We start from the raw sequence: 15,513 nt of genomic DNA, 5'->3' as shown, positions 1-15,513 counted from the left end.
TGACAGGAGTGGAGCTCTTGGTCCAGGCTGGATTTACACGTATGGATTTAGTGTCCAACTCATGAGGCAGTAACATCAGTCCCTGGACCATTCACCTTACTATTTCTGTGTGAATATTTTGTCATTAATAAGGACAAACAAAAACAACTCTGAACAGAGCCTTAGGGATGGAACACAGCAGGAACCATGGTCTACAAAAAATAATCTCTGCAGATTCCCATGTGTGGATGACTCAGGTCTCCACCAGTGCTGTTAGCAAGGTTAACTAATTTATCATTAATGCAGATGAGATAGTGTAAAAAATACATTATTCAAAGTAGGGAGAACTGGACAGTGTTACTGCATGGAAACAAATTAAACAAGATACTGCACTAAGAAGTGCATCTGAGAATTAAATTGCCTAAAACGACGGACAAACCCTTATTTAGAGGCAAAAATCACACAAGAAACAGATGTTGGAAAGAGGTAGAAACATTCTTGCTGGATAATGGACCTGGCCTATCATATTCCTTTACATTCCTGAATCCTCGTCACTCCCCTACATAAGACCGGGAAGAGTGAACATGAGTGCCAACAGCAAAGACCAGCATTGTCCTTTATTCCTTAGTTTACACAAAAACCTCTGAATCTCAGGAACACATTCTCTACGGGAGTGGACCTTATCTGCAGTAATACCAGGAAGTGGTGAGGTTACACAGCTGGGGCCCAATCATGGTTAAGCCCCTAAAACAGATTGCTTTCATTAAACATCTATGAAATATCTTGTCAAACAGCCTCTGCACCGGCGTGTTGCTGAGACTTGCCAGAATAGCTACCAAAAGCTGATTTCGGGGGCCTGTCTCCACATACTCAGTCTAATGGCATCCATTAACAGCTCTATGGTGGGACGTTATCCAGTTATAGGAGAAAGACCACCATGATCACCTCTGATCTAGGCTTCAGTATTTGATTGGCCTATCAGCCTATAAATGGAGACATTATTAGCTATCCGACAATGATTGCAGCTCTTGCTTAATTGAAAACGAGCACAACATCAGCGTCACTAAGTAAGAGTATCATTGGGATTCAACAGGAGATCTCACACCTGTCATTAATTATTTACCTGCTGGTACACGGTCTCTAACAATGGAATGGAATTGGGCATTCAGCGGCACAGCTTTAGTCTGATTCCGTCTTTATAATATCCATTTAGCCGATGTGGTGTGAACCTGTTCTCCTGGGGAGACTGTCTATTTACACACTTCAGTCTAAACCTAGCCTGAGCCCAGGGTAACGTGATGCTAGAGACACCTGCTATCACCACCTTGTATCAACACCAGCCAACTCCCTGTTCTGGGAACGGCTCAGCTGTAGAAATCAGAAATCACTCCAAGATGAAATAATTATACTGTAAAAGAATCCTCAGAGGACAATAAAGAAGTGACTAGAATATGAAGAGAAAATGAGTGTATCTTTGAAATTGTGACATTTCGAGGGACATCACTGGGACACACGTAATAGCTGTAATAGACTGTTTGATTATGAGTGTATTATTACTAGTGCTTCTATTTCAGTATTGTTTAATGATGAATAAGCCATTCAGGCCATATCTATCTCTCATCCTTACAGGTTGTCAAGCACAGCATAACAGATTTTAATTGTAAGGGTGTGTGAGTTCAGTTGGTGTCGTTTAACTGTCTCATTAGGCTTTGATAGTCTACAGGTGGCTTGGTGTCAGACATTTTTGCTTTGGCACCCAAAAACACTGATAGGGCTATTGTATAATCTGCTAACTAACATTTACTAACACTGAGAACTATACATAGGTCAGTAGATAGCTACCACAACTAATCTCATCTTTCTCAGCATAACTCATAACCTGGATATAAACAGCTGGGCAAATAATCCAAGATGACCCACAGCACAGTAGGAAAAATAATGTAAAACTGCCTAAAAGCAAGGAGTGCATAGCTACAGGCTGGGCAGCAAGTCCCCTACCATTCCCTACAGCTGGCCGACAGCTACAGGCTGGGCAGCAAGTCCCCTACCATTCCCTACAGCTGGCCGACAGCTACAGGCTGGGCAACAAGTCCCCTACCATCCCCTACAGCTGGCCGACAGCTACAGGCTGGGCAGCAAGTCCCCTACCATCCCCTACAGCTGGCCGACAGCTACAGGCTGGGCAACAAGTCCCCTACCATTCCCTACAGCTGGCCGACAGCTACAGGCTGGGCAGCAAGTCCCCTACCATTCCCTACAGCTGGCCGACAGCTACAGGCTGGGCAACAAGTCCCCTACCATCCCCTACAGCTGGCCGACAGCTACAGGCTGGGCAGCAAGTCCCCTACCATCCCCTACAGCTGGCCGACAGCTACAGGCTGGGCAGCAAGTCCCCTACCATCCCCTACAGCTGGCCGACAGCCATGTAAACAGATGGTGAACATTACTCTCCTCAAAGACCATGAGTCAGAGGATCTGATAAAAACTTAATGATTAGCTCAGAGCAGAGAAATGCAAAACATTGGACTACAGTCATATTTCATCTGTGTGATCTGTCTGTCACTGGTCTCTATTGTGGCTACAGGTCTATGGCCCTGGCCAACAATCCTGCTGGTTAGTGTCCAGGCCTACAGGCTCTGGTTAAGCACTGGGCTTGGTGCTTTGATCTGGGTATTAGAGTGAGACAATCTGGCAGCAGGTGGGGTAGATTAGCTGGATTGGATCTATTTACTACTGCAGACCAGGGAACTCCCAGATAATCTCTTCTCATTGTCCTGGGTTACCTGTGGTTACCTAGGGTTACTGGCTGATGCCCCACTGAGACTGATAAGAGGTTGACACACAAAAGTCAGCCAAAGTGTGTGTGTGTGCATGCACACTTTTCTCAGTATTTAAAAGACTGTCTAGTTTGCCGATAGATACAAATAGATTCGTACAACTGCAAAAAAAAGGATATATTACCGTTGAAGAACAATAAATTATTTATTAAATACAAATACCATATCACATTAGTTCAACCTAAAGGTACCTATACACAATGACCACTGTAAAAATATAAAGAAAACATCAATGCCGATACAGTAGATAATTTTTAACAACAGGGAATGGTGCTAGATTACTTACACCATACTGTGTGACTGACATGCAGCATGGGAAATGTGTCACCTCCAGATTGTATTCTTGGTCAGTGGTACAGGTCCTCCAGTTACCAGATAAACCACTTCTGTTTATGATAATATATACATTAATCATAACACTGGCTAGCAGCAGCAGACCCACGCACTGATAAAGTGGAACAATGCAGAACGAAGCCGTGGCTCTACAACAAGGGTCTTCAACCATTTCTTGCCCAGGGACCCCCTCCCAGGGAACAGGCGACCCTGGGACCCCCTCCCAGGGAACAGGCGACCCAGGGACCCCCTCCCAGGGAACAGGCGACCCAGGGACCCCCTCCCAGGGAACAGGCGACCCTGGGACCCCCTCCCAGGGAACAGGCGACCCAGGGACCCCCTCCCAGGGAACAGGCGACCCAGGCACCCCCTCCCAGGGAACAGGCGACCCAGGGACCCCCTCCCAGGGAACAGGCCCCAATGGAACCCCCTCCCAGGGAACAGGCGACCCAGGGACCCCCTCCCAGGGACCCCTGGAACCCCCTCCCAGGGAACAAGCGACCAATGGAACCCCCTCCCAGGGAACAGGCGACCCCCCTCCCAAGGGAACAGGCGACCCAGGGACCCCCTCCCAGGGAACAGGCGACCCAGGGACCCCCTCCCAGGGAACAGGCGACCCAGGGACCCCCTCCCAGGGAACAGGCGACCCTGAGGCCCCCTTCCAGGGAACAGGGACCCAGGGACCCCCTCCCAGGGAACAGGCGACCCAGGGACCCCTCCCAGGGAACAGGCGACCCAGGGACCCCTCCCAGGGAACAGGCGACCCAGGGACCCCCTCCCAGGGAACAGGCGACCAATGGAACCCCTCCCAGGGAACAGGCGACCCTGGGACCCCCTCCCAGGGAACAGGCGACCATTGGAACCCCCTCCCAGGGAACAGGCGACCAATGGAACCCCCTCCCAGGAAACCGGCGACCCAGGGACCCCCTCCTATGATTTATTTGGGCTGCAATTTCTGAGGCTGGCAACTCTAATGAATTTTTCCCCTGCAGCAGAGGTAACTCTGGGTCTTCCTTTCCTGTGGCGGTCCTCACGAGGGCTAGTTTCATCATAGCGCTTGATGGTTTGTGCAACTGCACTTGAAGAACCTTTCAAAGTTCTTGAAATGTTCCATATTGACTGACTTTCATGTCTTAAAGTAATGATGGACTGTCATTTCTCCTTGCTTATTTGAGCTGTTATTGCCATGATATGGAAGTCTTTTACCAAATAGGGCTATCTTCTGTATACCACCCCAACCTTGTCACAACACAACTGATTGGCTCAAACGTATTAAGAAGGAAATAAATTCCACAAATGAACTTTTAAGAAGGCACACCTGTTAATTGAAATGCATTCCAGGTGACTATCTCATGAAGCTGGTTGAGAGAATGCCAAGAGTGTGCAAAGCTGTCAACAAGGCAAAGAGTGGTTACTTTGAATCATTTCAAATATAAAATATATTTTCAGTTGTTTAAAACTTGTCTGGTTACTACATGATTCCATGTGTTATTTCACATTTGATGTTTTCACTATTATTCTACCGTGTAGAAAACAGTAAAAATAAAGAAAAACGGTGTCCAAACTTTTGACTGGTACTGTACATTAGCAGCAAAATATATCATGTCTTATCATCAGGTGAAGTAAGAAGTAATCAACATTTAAAAATTATTTCATTTGGTAGATAGTTTCATTATTTTGACCTTCCCACATTATAATTAGAAGAGGAAGTGTAAACTCTAGCCTATTAGTTAGAAAGGTAACTCCAAACACATGTTTGCTAAGAGCAGCTGTTTAGCTGGTTAAACAAGGGTTAGCCATGTGATGGCAAAACATTTATCCAAGTCAAGAAAACTTAGCAGCAGCCAGCAACACTGGATGTCTATGTATTCACTGTGTTATTCTGTTCTGTTTTGTTTCTATCTGCTATGCTGGGAAGGTGTCAGTGAGTAAGCATTTCACTGTTAGTTTACACCTGTCGTTTACAAAGCATATGACAAATACATTTTTGATTTAATTGATTTAAGGTGCATGAGTGTAATTGGCTCTAATGAATGTAATTCGCTCAATATTAGGAGTTAAGAAATACAATTACCCTCATAAGAAATAAGATATTCTCCTATTTCTACTGTAGGTATGACATGCTAATTTTATTTATTCTGTTGTTGGTAACGACATTCATTAAAATATTTGTACAAATATATATATAATTGTATATATATTTTGCAGACCCCCAGCAGCACCTCTGTGGGCCCCTAGGGGGCCGTGAACCCCCGGTTGAATACCCCTGCTCTATAAGGTCATAGCACATACAGAATGTTTGAAATACATTACACTTGCAGAATTGATTCACATGACACTAGAAGGTATGCAATTGAAACTGTACATCGTTTTACCATCATGGCAACAGTTACAGTGTGGAACCTGCAATGCCACATTCCCTGGAGCTTTAGATTGGGACTCATATCAGGCCAGGAGATTGAGAAATGTAAACTCAGTTTCTTTGATCAAGTGGTCAGAGGCACCATTCCTTCCCACAGTGGAGATCAATATCTGTGCAAAAGAGAAGAGCTGCCCTTCAGTCCAGTGAGTGTTATTGTCCAACATGGACACAGCTGTTTCCATTGCATCTTTCTCGTCTCCTTGTCAGAAGAGATGTGTGAACCACCGTAGACGAACTCCACCAGTCAGTCCTTCTCACGCCTGCCTCAGTGCTTCCCAGTGCACAACAGCTGTGGGCATATGAAATGTCATGTTGTTCATGGAATCCAGGCGCAATGTCCTGTCCTGTAATGTAGGACACTGGCCTTAGCAACAGGATGTCTTTATAAAAGGGCTGGGGAGCAGCAGAGGTGAGAATAAGCGTTGGACTGGAAAATATGGTTCTAAACAGTGTTGACGGATCCTCCTGCCTGCTCCAGTTAACAGCCTCACCAGAGGGGGGCAGTGTGGTCTCTCACTACACAGAACCAGGTCTTAGAACGTAACAGACACATTACATTACATTACATTAGACACAAATGGGTTTCATCTCAGACCTAGCGTGTCAGACATGAAAATAAATATTTAACAAAATAAAATTGACTGCTAATATTTCTAGCAAATATTATTTCTAATAAAAAAATTCCAGCTGTAAAATACTCTGCCTTTGTTAACTCTGAGAATGTACAGTAATTTCATTTGGCAAATGACAAGATTTCAGTAGGATTAAATAATTTTGATATGTAAATATCTAAGACCATGTCTCGTACTTTTGTAGCTACGTGTCTGAAGTTATACACAATATATTCATGGTAACATTTTGCAATGCAAGGATAATACGTTATTCACATTTACAGTACATACATCAAAAGTGTCCTTGTGTCCATAACAAAGAGGGTGAGTTAGTGAGTTAACAGTACCTCATGTTTTCCTATGAAATCAAACCTCCAAAGCACCATTGTCTGAACTCTGACCTACGCATGTACTTACATACTTAATGCAGGCAAAACCAAGTATATGTTATTCTCCATAATCACGTAATAATGGATATGATGATTAATGAATATACTGGATATGCACATTGGTTGATGCCCTCATTGACCGTGTCCCCGCTTATAAATATCTGGGCATCTGGATGGATGAAAAAGCTATCTTTCAAAAAGCATGTTGACAAATTAGTTAAGAAATGAAGAATTAAAATGGAATAGGTCATGCATTTTATAGGAATAGGTTATGCCTTTCATTAGATATGAGAAAACAAATAATTCTGTCAACATTCATACCGGTTATAGACTATGAAGATATTGTCCATATAAATGCAGCTGCCACTGTATTGAAGCTTTTGGACACATTACACACATCACTGTATTCTGTATCAGAAAGTAGAAGTCTCGTAGATCGATGCATTGTACTCTTTTTGTTTATAAAGCCCTCTTGCACAAACGTCCGCCATACCTATCTTCATTATTAACTTACAAGATACCAGACGTGGGCTCATGGATGGTTATCTCTGGGGATCCCTTCGATCTGAAGGGAGGCACGATGAATTGGTGCCTCTAAAGCAATTCAAAAGGCTGGTTGAGGACCTTTGTACTGAAGAATGTGTTTGTTTTCTATGATTGTGTTCTGCTTTTCATGTATTGATGTGAATATTGATGTGTATATTGATGTGTATATTGATGTATGTACAGGGCTCATCTGTACAAGAGACCTTGGTCTCAGCATGACTCCCTGTCAAAGTAAAAGGTTAAATAAATATTCAGACAGTTAGCACAAGCAGACAGACACCTACACACAGATCACTAGTTATATAAGTAGTTGTAAAGTAACAGGGTTTAGTATAGACCTATACACTAACAAATCATTTGAAGCATTCTAAATATTTACAGTCAGTGCATGATGAGACCATTTTAGAGTAACTTTTTTCACTTCGCTGGCTGACATGAGGGTGTGATTCAGTCTATGGCTGACGTGAGGGTGTGATTCAGTCTATGGCTGACGTGAGGGTGTGATACAGTCTATGGCTGATGTGAGGGTGTGATTCAGTCTATGGCTGACGTGAGGGTGTGATACAGTCTATGGCTGACGTGAGGGTGTGATACAGTCTATGGCTGACGTGAGGGTGTGATTCAGTCTATGGCTGACGTGAGGGTGTGATTCAGTCTATGGCTGACGTGAGGGTGTGATTCAGTCTATGGCTGACGTGAGGGTGTGATTCAGTCTATGGCTGACGTGAGGGTGTGATACAGTCTATGGCTGACGTGAGGGTGTGATTCAGTCTATGGCTGAGGTGAGGGTGTGATACAGTCTATGGCTGACGTGAGGGTGTGATACAGTCTATGGCTGACGTGAGGGTGTGATTCAGTCTATGGCTGACGTGAGGGTGTGATACAGTCTATGTTCTCTATAAGTTTCAATTTGTGGGACAGCAGGGTAGCCTAGTGAGCGTTGGGCGTTAGAGAAGATGGATTAGTAACCGGAAGGTTGCAAGTTCAAACCCCTGAGCTGACAAGGTACAAATCTGTGGTTCTACCCCTGAACAGGCAGTTAACCCACTGTTCCTACCTAGGCCATCATTGAAAGTAACAATTTGTTCTTAACTGACTTGCCTGGTTAAATAAAGGTAAAAATAATTTTAAAATGTTTCACTAAAAGTGAGCTACACTATTAGCTGTGTTCATTACAGGCTGAATCGCGTGCTTTAGAGGTTTCTTTTCAGTAACACCTGGACAAAATCTTCAAAACATTGAGGACACCTACAGCATTCATCATCACTGAGAGCACCTACCCACCCACCTACCTACCCACCCACCCAACCACCTACCTACCAACCTACCTACCTACCCACCCACCCAACCACCTACCTACCTACCAACCTACCTACCCACCCACCCACCTACCTACCAAATCAAATCAAATCAAATTTCTTTATATAGCCCTTCGTACATCAGCTGATATCTCAAAGTGCTGTACAGAAACCCAGCCTAAAACCCCAAACAGCAAACAATGCAGGTGTAAAAACCACCCACCTACCTACCAACCTACCCACCCACCGACCCACCTACCTACCTACCTACCCACCCAACCACCTACCTACCTACCAACACACCTACCTACCTAGCCACCCACCCAACCAACCAACCACCTACCTACCTACCTACCTACCTACCCACCCACCCACCTACCTACCTACCTACCTACCTACCTAACCACCTACCTACCTACCTACCTACCTACCTACCTACCTACCTACCTACCTACCTACCCACCCACCTACCCAACCACCTACCTACATACCTACCAACACACCTACCTACCTACCTACCTACCTACCTACCTACCTACCTACCTACCTACCTACCTACCTACCTACCTACCTACCTACAACCACCTACCTACCAACACACCTACCTACCAACACACCTACCTACCTAACCACCCACCCAACCACCCACCTACCTATCTACCTATCCACCCACCTACCTACCTAGCCACCTACCCAACCACCTACCTACCTACCTAGCCACCCACCCACCCAACCACCTACCTATCTACCTACCCACCCATCTACCTACCTAGCCACCCACCCACCCAACCAACCACCCACCTACCTACCTACCTACCTACCTACCTACCTACCTACCTACCTACCTACCTACCTACCTACCTACCTACCTAGCCACCCACCCAACCACCTACCTACCTACCCACCCACCCAACCACCTACTTACCCACCCAACCCTCTACCTACCCACCTACCTACCTACCTACCTACCTACCTACCCACCCACCTACCTACCCACCGCCTACCTACCTACCTACCCACCCACCTACCACCTACCTACCTACCCACCTACCTACCCACCTACCCATCTAGAACATCTGCAAGTTCCAATCTTACATTTGATAATTCTTCGACAAGAATATGTGCAAATTCTGCAAAAGATATAGGGGAGAGTGGGGTTTTACATTCAGCATCACACGTCAAGAGAAATGTAGTATTCTTTCTAAAAAAAAGATATCTACATAGAGTTTTGAAAACAGCATGTCCAAAAAAAGTGGATTCCTGGCTATGGGGTAAGTTGTAAATTGAAAATAGGGACAGAGTAAGTTAAGCCGCATTGGGGTAAGTGGGTGTTGGTGACCTGTGACAGTGGGTGATGGTGTCCTGTGACAGTGGGTGTTGGTGACCTGTGACAGTGGGTGATGGTGTCCTGTGACAGTGGGTGATGGTGTCCTGTGACAGTGGGTGTTGGTGACCTGTGACAGTGGGTGATGGTGTCCTGTGACAGTGGGTGATGGTGTCCTGTGACAGTGGGTGTTGGTGACCTGTGACAGTGGGTGATGGTGTCCTGTGACAGTGGGTGATGGTGTCCTGTGACAGTGGGTGATGGTGTCCTGTGACAGTGGATGATGGTGTCCTGTGACAGTGGGTGTTGGTGTCCTGTGACAGTGGGCGTTGGTGTCCTGTGACAGTGGGTGATGGTGTCCTGTGACAGTGGGTGTTGGTGTCCTGTGACAGTGGGTGTTGGTGTCCTGTGACAGTGGGTGTTGGTGTCCTGTGACAGTGGGTGATGGTATCCTGTGACCGTGGGTGATGGTGTCCTGTGACCGTGGGTGATGGTGTCCTGTGACAGTGTGTGTTGGTGTCCTGTGACCGTGGGTGATGGTGTCCTGTGACAGTGGGTGTTGGTGTCCTGTGACAGTGGGTGTTGGTGTCCTGTGACCGTGGGTGATGGTGTCCTGTGACCGTGGGTGATGGTGTCCTGTGACAGTGTGTGTTGGTGTCCTGTGACAGTGGGTGATGGTGTCCTGTGACAGTGGGTGATGGTGTCCTGTGACAGTGGGTGATGGTGTCCTGTGACCGTGGGTGATGGTATCCTGTAACAGTGGGTGATAGTGCTGGTAGGTCAAAGTTTAATTCATGAAGTGGGGGTGTACATTAAGATATAGATCTATCTTTTCAATATCACTTACCCTTCCATTTGTCGACCAGTTGTCTGGGAAAGGGAGGTTGTTTTGTAGGCAGTTCTCTACATTAAAGGCTACTAAAGCTCATGAAACTGGTCTGTGAGATTCTTGATATGTTAATCAAGCTGAGACTCCATGTCATCAGATAAGACCTAGTGTGTCTCTGCTACTCTGTCATAGCCTCTCTTTATCAAGCTGAGACTCCATGTCATCAGATAAGACCTGGTGTGTCTCTGCTACTCTGTCATAGCCTCTCTTTATCAAGCTGAGACTCCATGTCATCAGATAAGACCTGGTGTGTCTCTGCTACTCTGTCATAGCCTCTCTTTATCAAGCTGAGACTCCATGTCATCAGATAGGACCTGGTGTGTCTCTGCTACTCTGTCATAGCCTCTCTTTATCAAGCTGAGACTCCATGTCATCAGATAGGACCTGGTGTGTCTCTGCTACTCTGTCATAGCCTCTCTTTATCAAGCTGAGACTCCATGTCATCAGATAGGACCTGGTGTGTCTCTGCTACTCTATCATAGCCTCTCTTTATCAAGCTGAGACTCCATGTCATCAGATAGGACCTGGTGTGTCTCTGCTACTCTGTCATAGCCTCTCTTTATCAAGCTGAGACTCCATGTCATCAGATAGGACCTGGTGTGTCTCTGCTACTCTGTCATAACCTCTCTTTATCAAGCTGAGACTCCATGTCATCAGATAGGACCTGGTGTGTCTCTGCTACTCTGTCATAGCCTCTCTTTATCAAGCTGAGACTCCATGTCATCAGATAGGACCTGGTGTGTCTCTGCTACTCTGTCATAACCTCTCTTTCACACAGATACATGTTAATAGTCTTTTTTGTTAATGTACCTCTTCAGTGTCATTCCGTCTATTTGTTCATCCCTTGCTGCTGTTCAAATGGACTTCATCCCTTCTCTCATTTCCTTGGCTGCTCTCCAGAGCCTGTTTTATGTTTGTATAAACGGGGCATGATGATGTCTGCTCTGTAACAATGTTGAGTTCATATGTAAGACACACTGCAGGAATACTACGCATAAAACGGACCAAATGCAATCATCATTTGAATGGGGGTATAGTGGCCATTGGCTCAATGTACCCCAAGGCAAACATTTAGTCTTTATTAGCCCCCACAGCTACAAGGATGCACTCTAATGCTAGGTTTAGGACCTCATATTGAAACCTATAGAGACCCCAACAGATGTATAAAAGTCTTAAAACCTTGGTTTAGATAAAAGCATCATGAAACCTTTAAGACAATATATTTGACTTTGTGAAAATCGTTTTTTTGGGGGGAACTAACTTTCTTTTTCTCTGTGGTTTCTTCCTTCACAGACTCCATGAAATGATGACCTCTTCCTAAATATCTGCTCACATGATTAATGTTGTGTATGGTTTCCTAGAAACGAAGGGTGGCTCAACTTCCCCCACTCTCCCTTACTGTAGTAGTTTATTTCCTTATATTTTCACTATGTTAGTACATTGCGTATATCTATTACTACATTCTGTTTGTCTCCCAAATCAGACAGCTTGTCCATGAATCTCTGTAAACACTGTAGCTTCACAACAACAAATAAATAAATAAATAAATAAAACCTCCCCAAAAATACAACTTGAAACACTAGAGCAACAGCGGAGAACAGCACAACAACAACAGCCGTTCCCACGGTCGCCATTAACAACTAATAACACAGAGAAGCAGCAAGGTAGAGTGTAAAAGCAATCACTAAATATAACTTTACAGTCTAAATGTACTGGCTGGGTATTGGTGTCAGAATGACGTACAATGGTGGTCATACTACCCAGCATTAAGGTACTGCTGCTCTGACCTATACCGTGCTTGCAAGGGTTATTGAGGCTTGTCTGTCTGAGGGGCGGCAGGACATGCGTATGTAACCACACTTATTAAATGGTGTTGTAGAGAAGGTGAAGGTTGAGGTACTGAAGGTGGTGGCTGGAGGGAGTGGGACAGAGCAGCGTGAGCGTCTGTTTAAATGTTTTTGGGTGCGGTGCAGCTGGTAATAGTGCCTGTCTGTGATGATATGCACCTGCCGGCACTCGTCAGAGATTTGGATTTGTGGGCCGTGGCCGAGGGAGCGTTCAGAATCCCACAGACAGACAGAAGCCCCTGGGAGAGAGACCCAGATCAATATGGAATGTGTTACAGACAGAGGGCTGGCACAAGTGGGAGGGACATATATTACTGTAGAACCCTAATTTGATCTCTTAATTCTCTGGACCTTTCCTACCCTGGCCTTTCCATGTCTTTCAGACCACTCCCAGCAAAGAACAGCCAGTTCAACAGACAGACAACATTATTCATTTTCATACAAACAGATTATAATGATTTGTTCTTGAAGCTCTTTGAGATGGAGGTGAATCAAAAACAATGCTAATGAGGTAGATTTTTTTTTTTTTTTGTGCAACCAAACTGGAGACATGAACTTAGTACCTGAACCCTGGTGTTGAAATACACACAGACACAAGCGCTAGAGTACATGACATGTGCACATACTCATGTCTACAAACCACACGTACACATGATCACGTACACAAACAATACTTCCTAAGTCTTTTTCAGACTGTTCAATATTAAGTTGAAACATATAACATTTAATAACCTACACATTACTAGAATACTATTCTTATAGTAACACATTTAAGTATTGGAAATAGATTCACATGTCTTTTCCTATCCCATGTCTGCTCAGCAGGTCTGACTAAACGAGAAAGACCAGTCTACTGGTAACAACCTGCGATTCAGACAATAGAGGCAAGTGAAGGTTTATTGCAATTTCTTTTCGTGTTGGGGACACTAGACCGAGAGCCAGTACTCAGCTCCATGGTCCCAGTATCATGTATAGAGCTGCCTGGCTTATCCTTAGGGCTAACCTGCAAACTGTGTCCTCTGTACATGTATTCATTAGTGGGGAAAGCAGTCCCTCTTAGGCACAGAATCTCCTGGAAGGCGTACCTGAACTCAGGGCTCCTGCAGTATATGAGGGGGTTGAATGCTGAGTTGGCGTATCCTATCCAGTTCAATATCCTGAAAGGCATTTTAATGTTGTCCACCTTCCAGATGGTCACCGCCACGTTGAGCACGAAGAATGGCAGCCAGCAGAGAGTAAAGGTTCCCATGATGATCCCCAACGTCTTCAGTGCTTTGTGTTCCTTCAGACAGAACTTTGGCCTCTTCCCGTTCCCCCCTCCTCCTCCCCCACCATCCTGCCCCTTGTTGTTGTTGATAATCTGGGCGTGGAACCGTCCCTCGCTGCCACGTATCTTCTGCAGCTGCTTCCTGGCCTCCTGGAAGACGCGTCCGTAGACGAAGGCCATGACCGCCAGTGGGATGTAGAAGGAGACGACGGAGGAGGCAACGGCGTAGGCGGCGTTGGTGTTGAAGTCACAGCAGTGGGCGTTCTCCAGGCAGCTGAGCGCCTCGGGCTCGTCAGACACCCACCATTTCATGTGGATTGGCAGGAAGGAGATTAGGGCGGCCACGCCCCACACCGTCACAACCACCACGCACGCCTTGTGCTTGGTCAGCAGGGACGGGTAGCGCAGCGGCGATGTGATGGCCAGATAACGGTCCAGCGCGATCACACACAGCGTCTCAATGCTGGCCGTCACACACAAGACGTCTGCCGCCGTCCAGAACTCGCACAGGAAGCTGCCAAAGTGCCAGGTGTTGAGGAGGATGTAGCAGGCGCCGAAGGGTACCACCAGCAGGCCCATGACCAGATCAGCACAGGCCAGAGACGTGATGAACATGTTGGTGACCGTCTGCAGCCGCTGGAAGCGCACGATGGCGGTGATGACCAGCACGTTGCCAAAGACGATGCCCAAAACCAGCAGGGCCATGATGATGCCCAGCAGCACTGCCTCGGCCTCGCTGTACTCCGAGTAAGACGATGAGTTCATCTCCACTGGTAGGTCCGATAGGTTGAACAAGGCAGACGTGCTCACATTCTCCATGATCTATGGGCTGCTTGAAGAGATTAGATAAGAAGAAACGTATTGTCGAAGACACCCATAAAACAAAGAATAAACCATATAGGTTTATAAGCTAGTGTAAATGTAAGGTGTATAAAGTCAAGGTAGGAAGCATGAGTGAGGATCGATCAATTCTGAGTAATTTCATCCAAGATTTCTGAGAGGCAATGTAATTGAATACTTAATCTTGAAGTAGTTTACCAACCTCCAAATGTTCTCCTGGTCTCCCATAAATCTAAAAGTATTCCTTTTTTGGATAAAAATACGTTGCAGCTCCAATTAGGTGTTTATACTTCATTAGAAATGTTCTCCCTTCCTCTTTTACCGTGTGACACACATGAACAGACCCACTGCTCTGTTCTAACACCACTCTGTCACTGCTGAATGTTGTTCTCGACTTAGTCAGTGCTCTTATAGCAGGCAAGAATGACATCACACTCTGGCAGCAGCCAATCAGCAGGCAGGCAGACCACAGGAGAAGTGAATAACAGTTCCTTTTAAACACAGTCATGTTTTTCCACAGAATCAAGTCAAATTAACATTATGTAACTTTGTTTTTATCTGTAATATTTGTAAAGGAAAATATTTAAAAAAATGTAATCAGATAAATCAAAGAAACTGCTGTTGTGATCGTGATAAATGCTGTACATCATTAAATAAACCATACTAGATTATTATTTAGTTCCAAAAAAATCTAAAAATCTACCTTCACTCTTGGCAACAACACACTGGACAAGGTGATTAGAAATTAAGTAATTGAACTTTCACTCCATATTCTGCATCCTGGCCTTTGTTTTGAAAATGCTTTGAAAAGGAAAGGGTTGTTGACCTAGCAACATAATAGTTCTGCAGATAACTCTGCTGGAGACAACAAACAGAGCAACGTATATGGACAACCTACAGTTAGTTACATACTGTTCTATAGGGTTGTCAT

The 15,513-nt window shown here is 45.3% G+C and overlaps 1 protein-coding gene across 2 annotated transcripts; it reads right to left on the bottom strand.

Moving 5' to 3' along the window:
- Positions 1-12,019: 12,019 nt before the first annotated feature.
- LOC123995084 (beta-2 adrenergic receptor-like) lies at positions 12,020-14,951 on the bottom strand. 2 transcript variants are annotated; one of them, XM_046298399.1, is made up of 2 exons: positions 14,785-14,951; positions 12,020-14,574 (listed from the first exon to the last, which is right to left on the bottom strand). In XM_046298399.1, the coding sequence occupies exon 2, from the start codon at positions 14,559-14,561 to the stop codon at positions 13,347-13,349; it is 1,215 nt and encodes a 404-aa protein (XP_046154355.1). In that variant the 5' UTR covers positions 14,562-14,574; positions 14,785-14,951; the 3' UTR covers positions 12,020-13,346. The 2 variants fall into 2 exon arrangements, with proteins under 2 accessions (XP_046154355.1, XP_046154347.1); XM_046298391.1 differs by having other exon boundaries at positions 12,020-14,571.
- Between the last annotated feature and the right edge of the window lie 562 nt (positions 14,952-15,513).

Source organism: Oncorhynchus gorbuscha, linkage group LG02, assembly GCF_021184085.1.
Source record: "Oncorhynchus gorbuscha isolate QuinsamMale2020 ecotype Even-year linkage group LG02, OgorEven_v1.0, whole genome shotgun sequence".
Classification (NCBI taxonomy): domain Eukaryota; kingdom Metazoa; phylum Chordata; class Actinopteri; order Salmoniformes; family Salmonidae; genus Oncorhynchus; species Oncorhynchus gorbuscha.
Note: the sequence above shows the minus strand (reverse complement) of the source record. Positions and strands in the feature narration are given on the sequence as shown.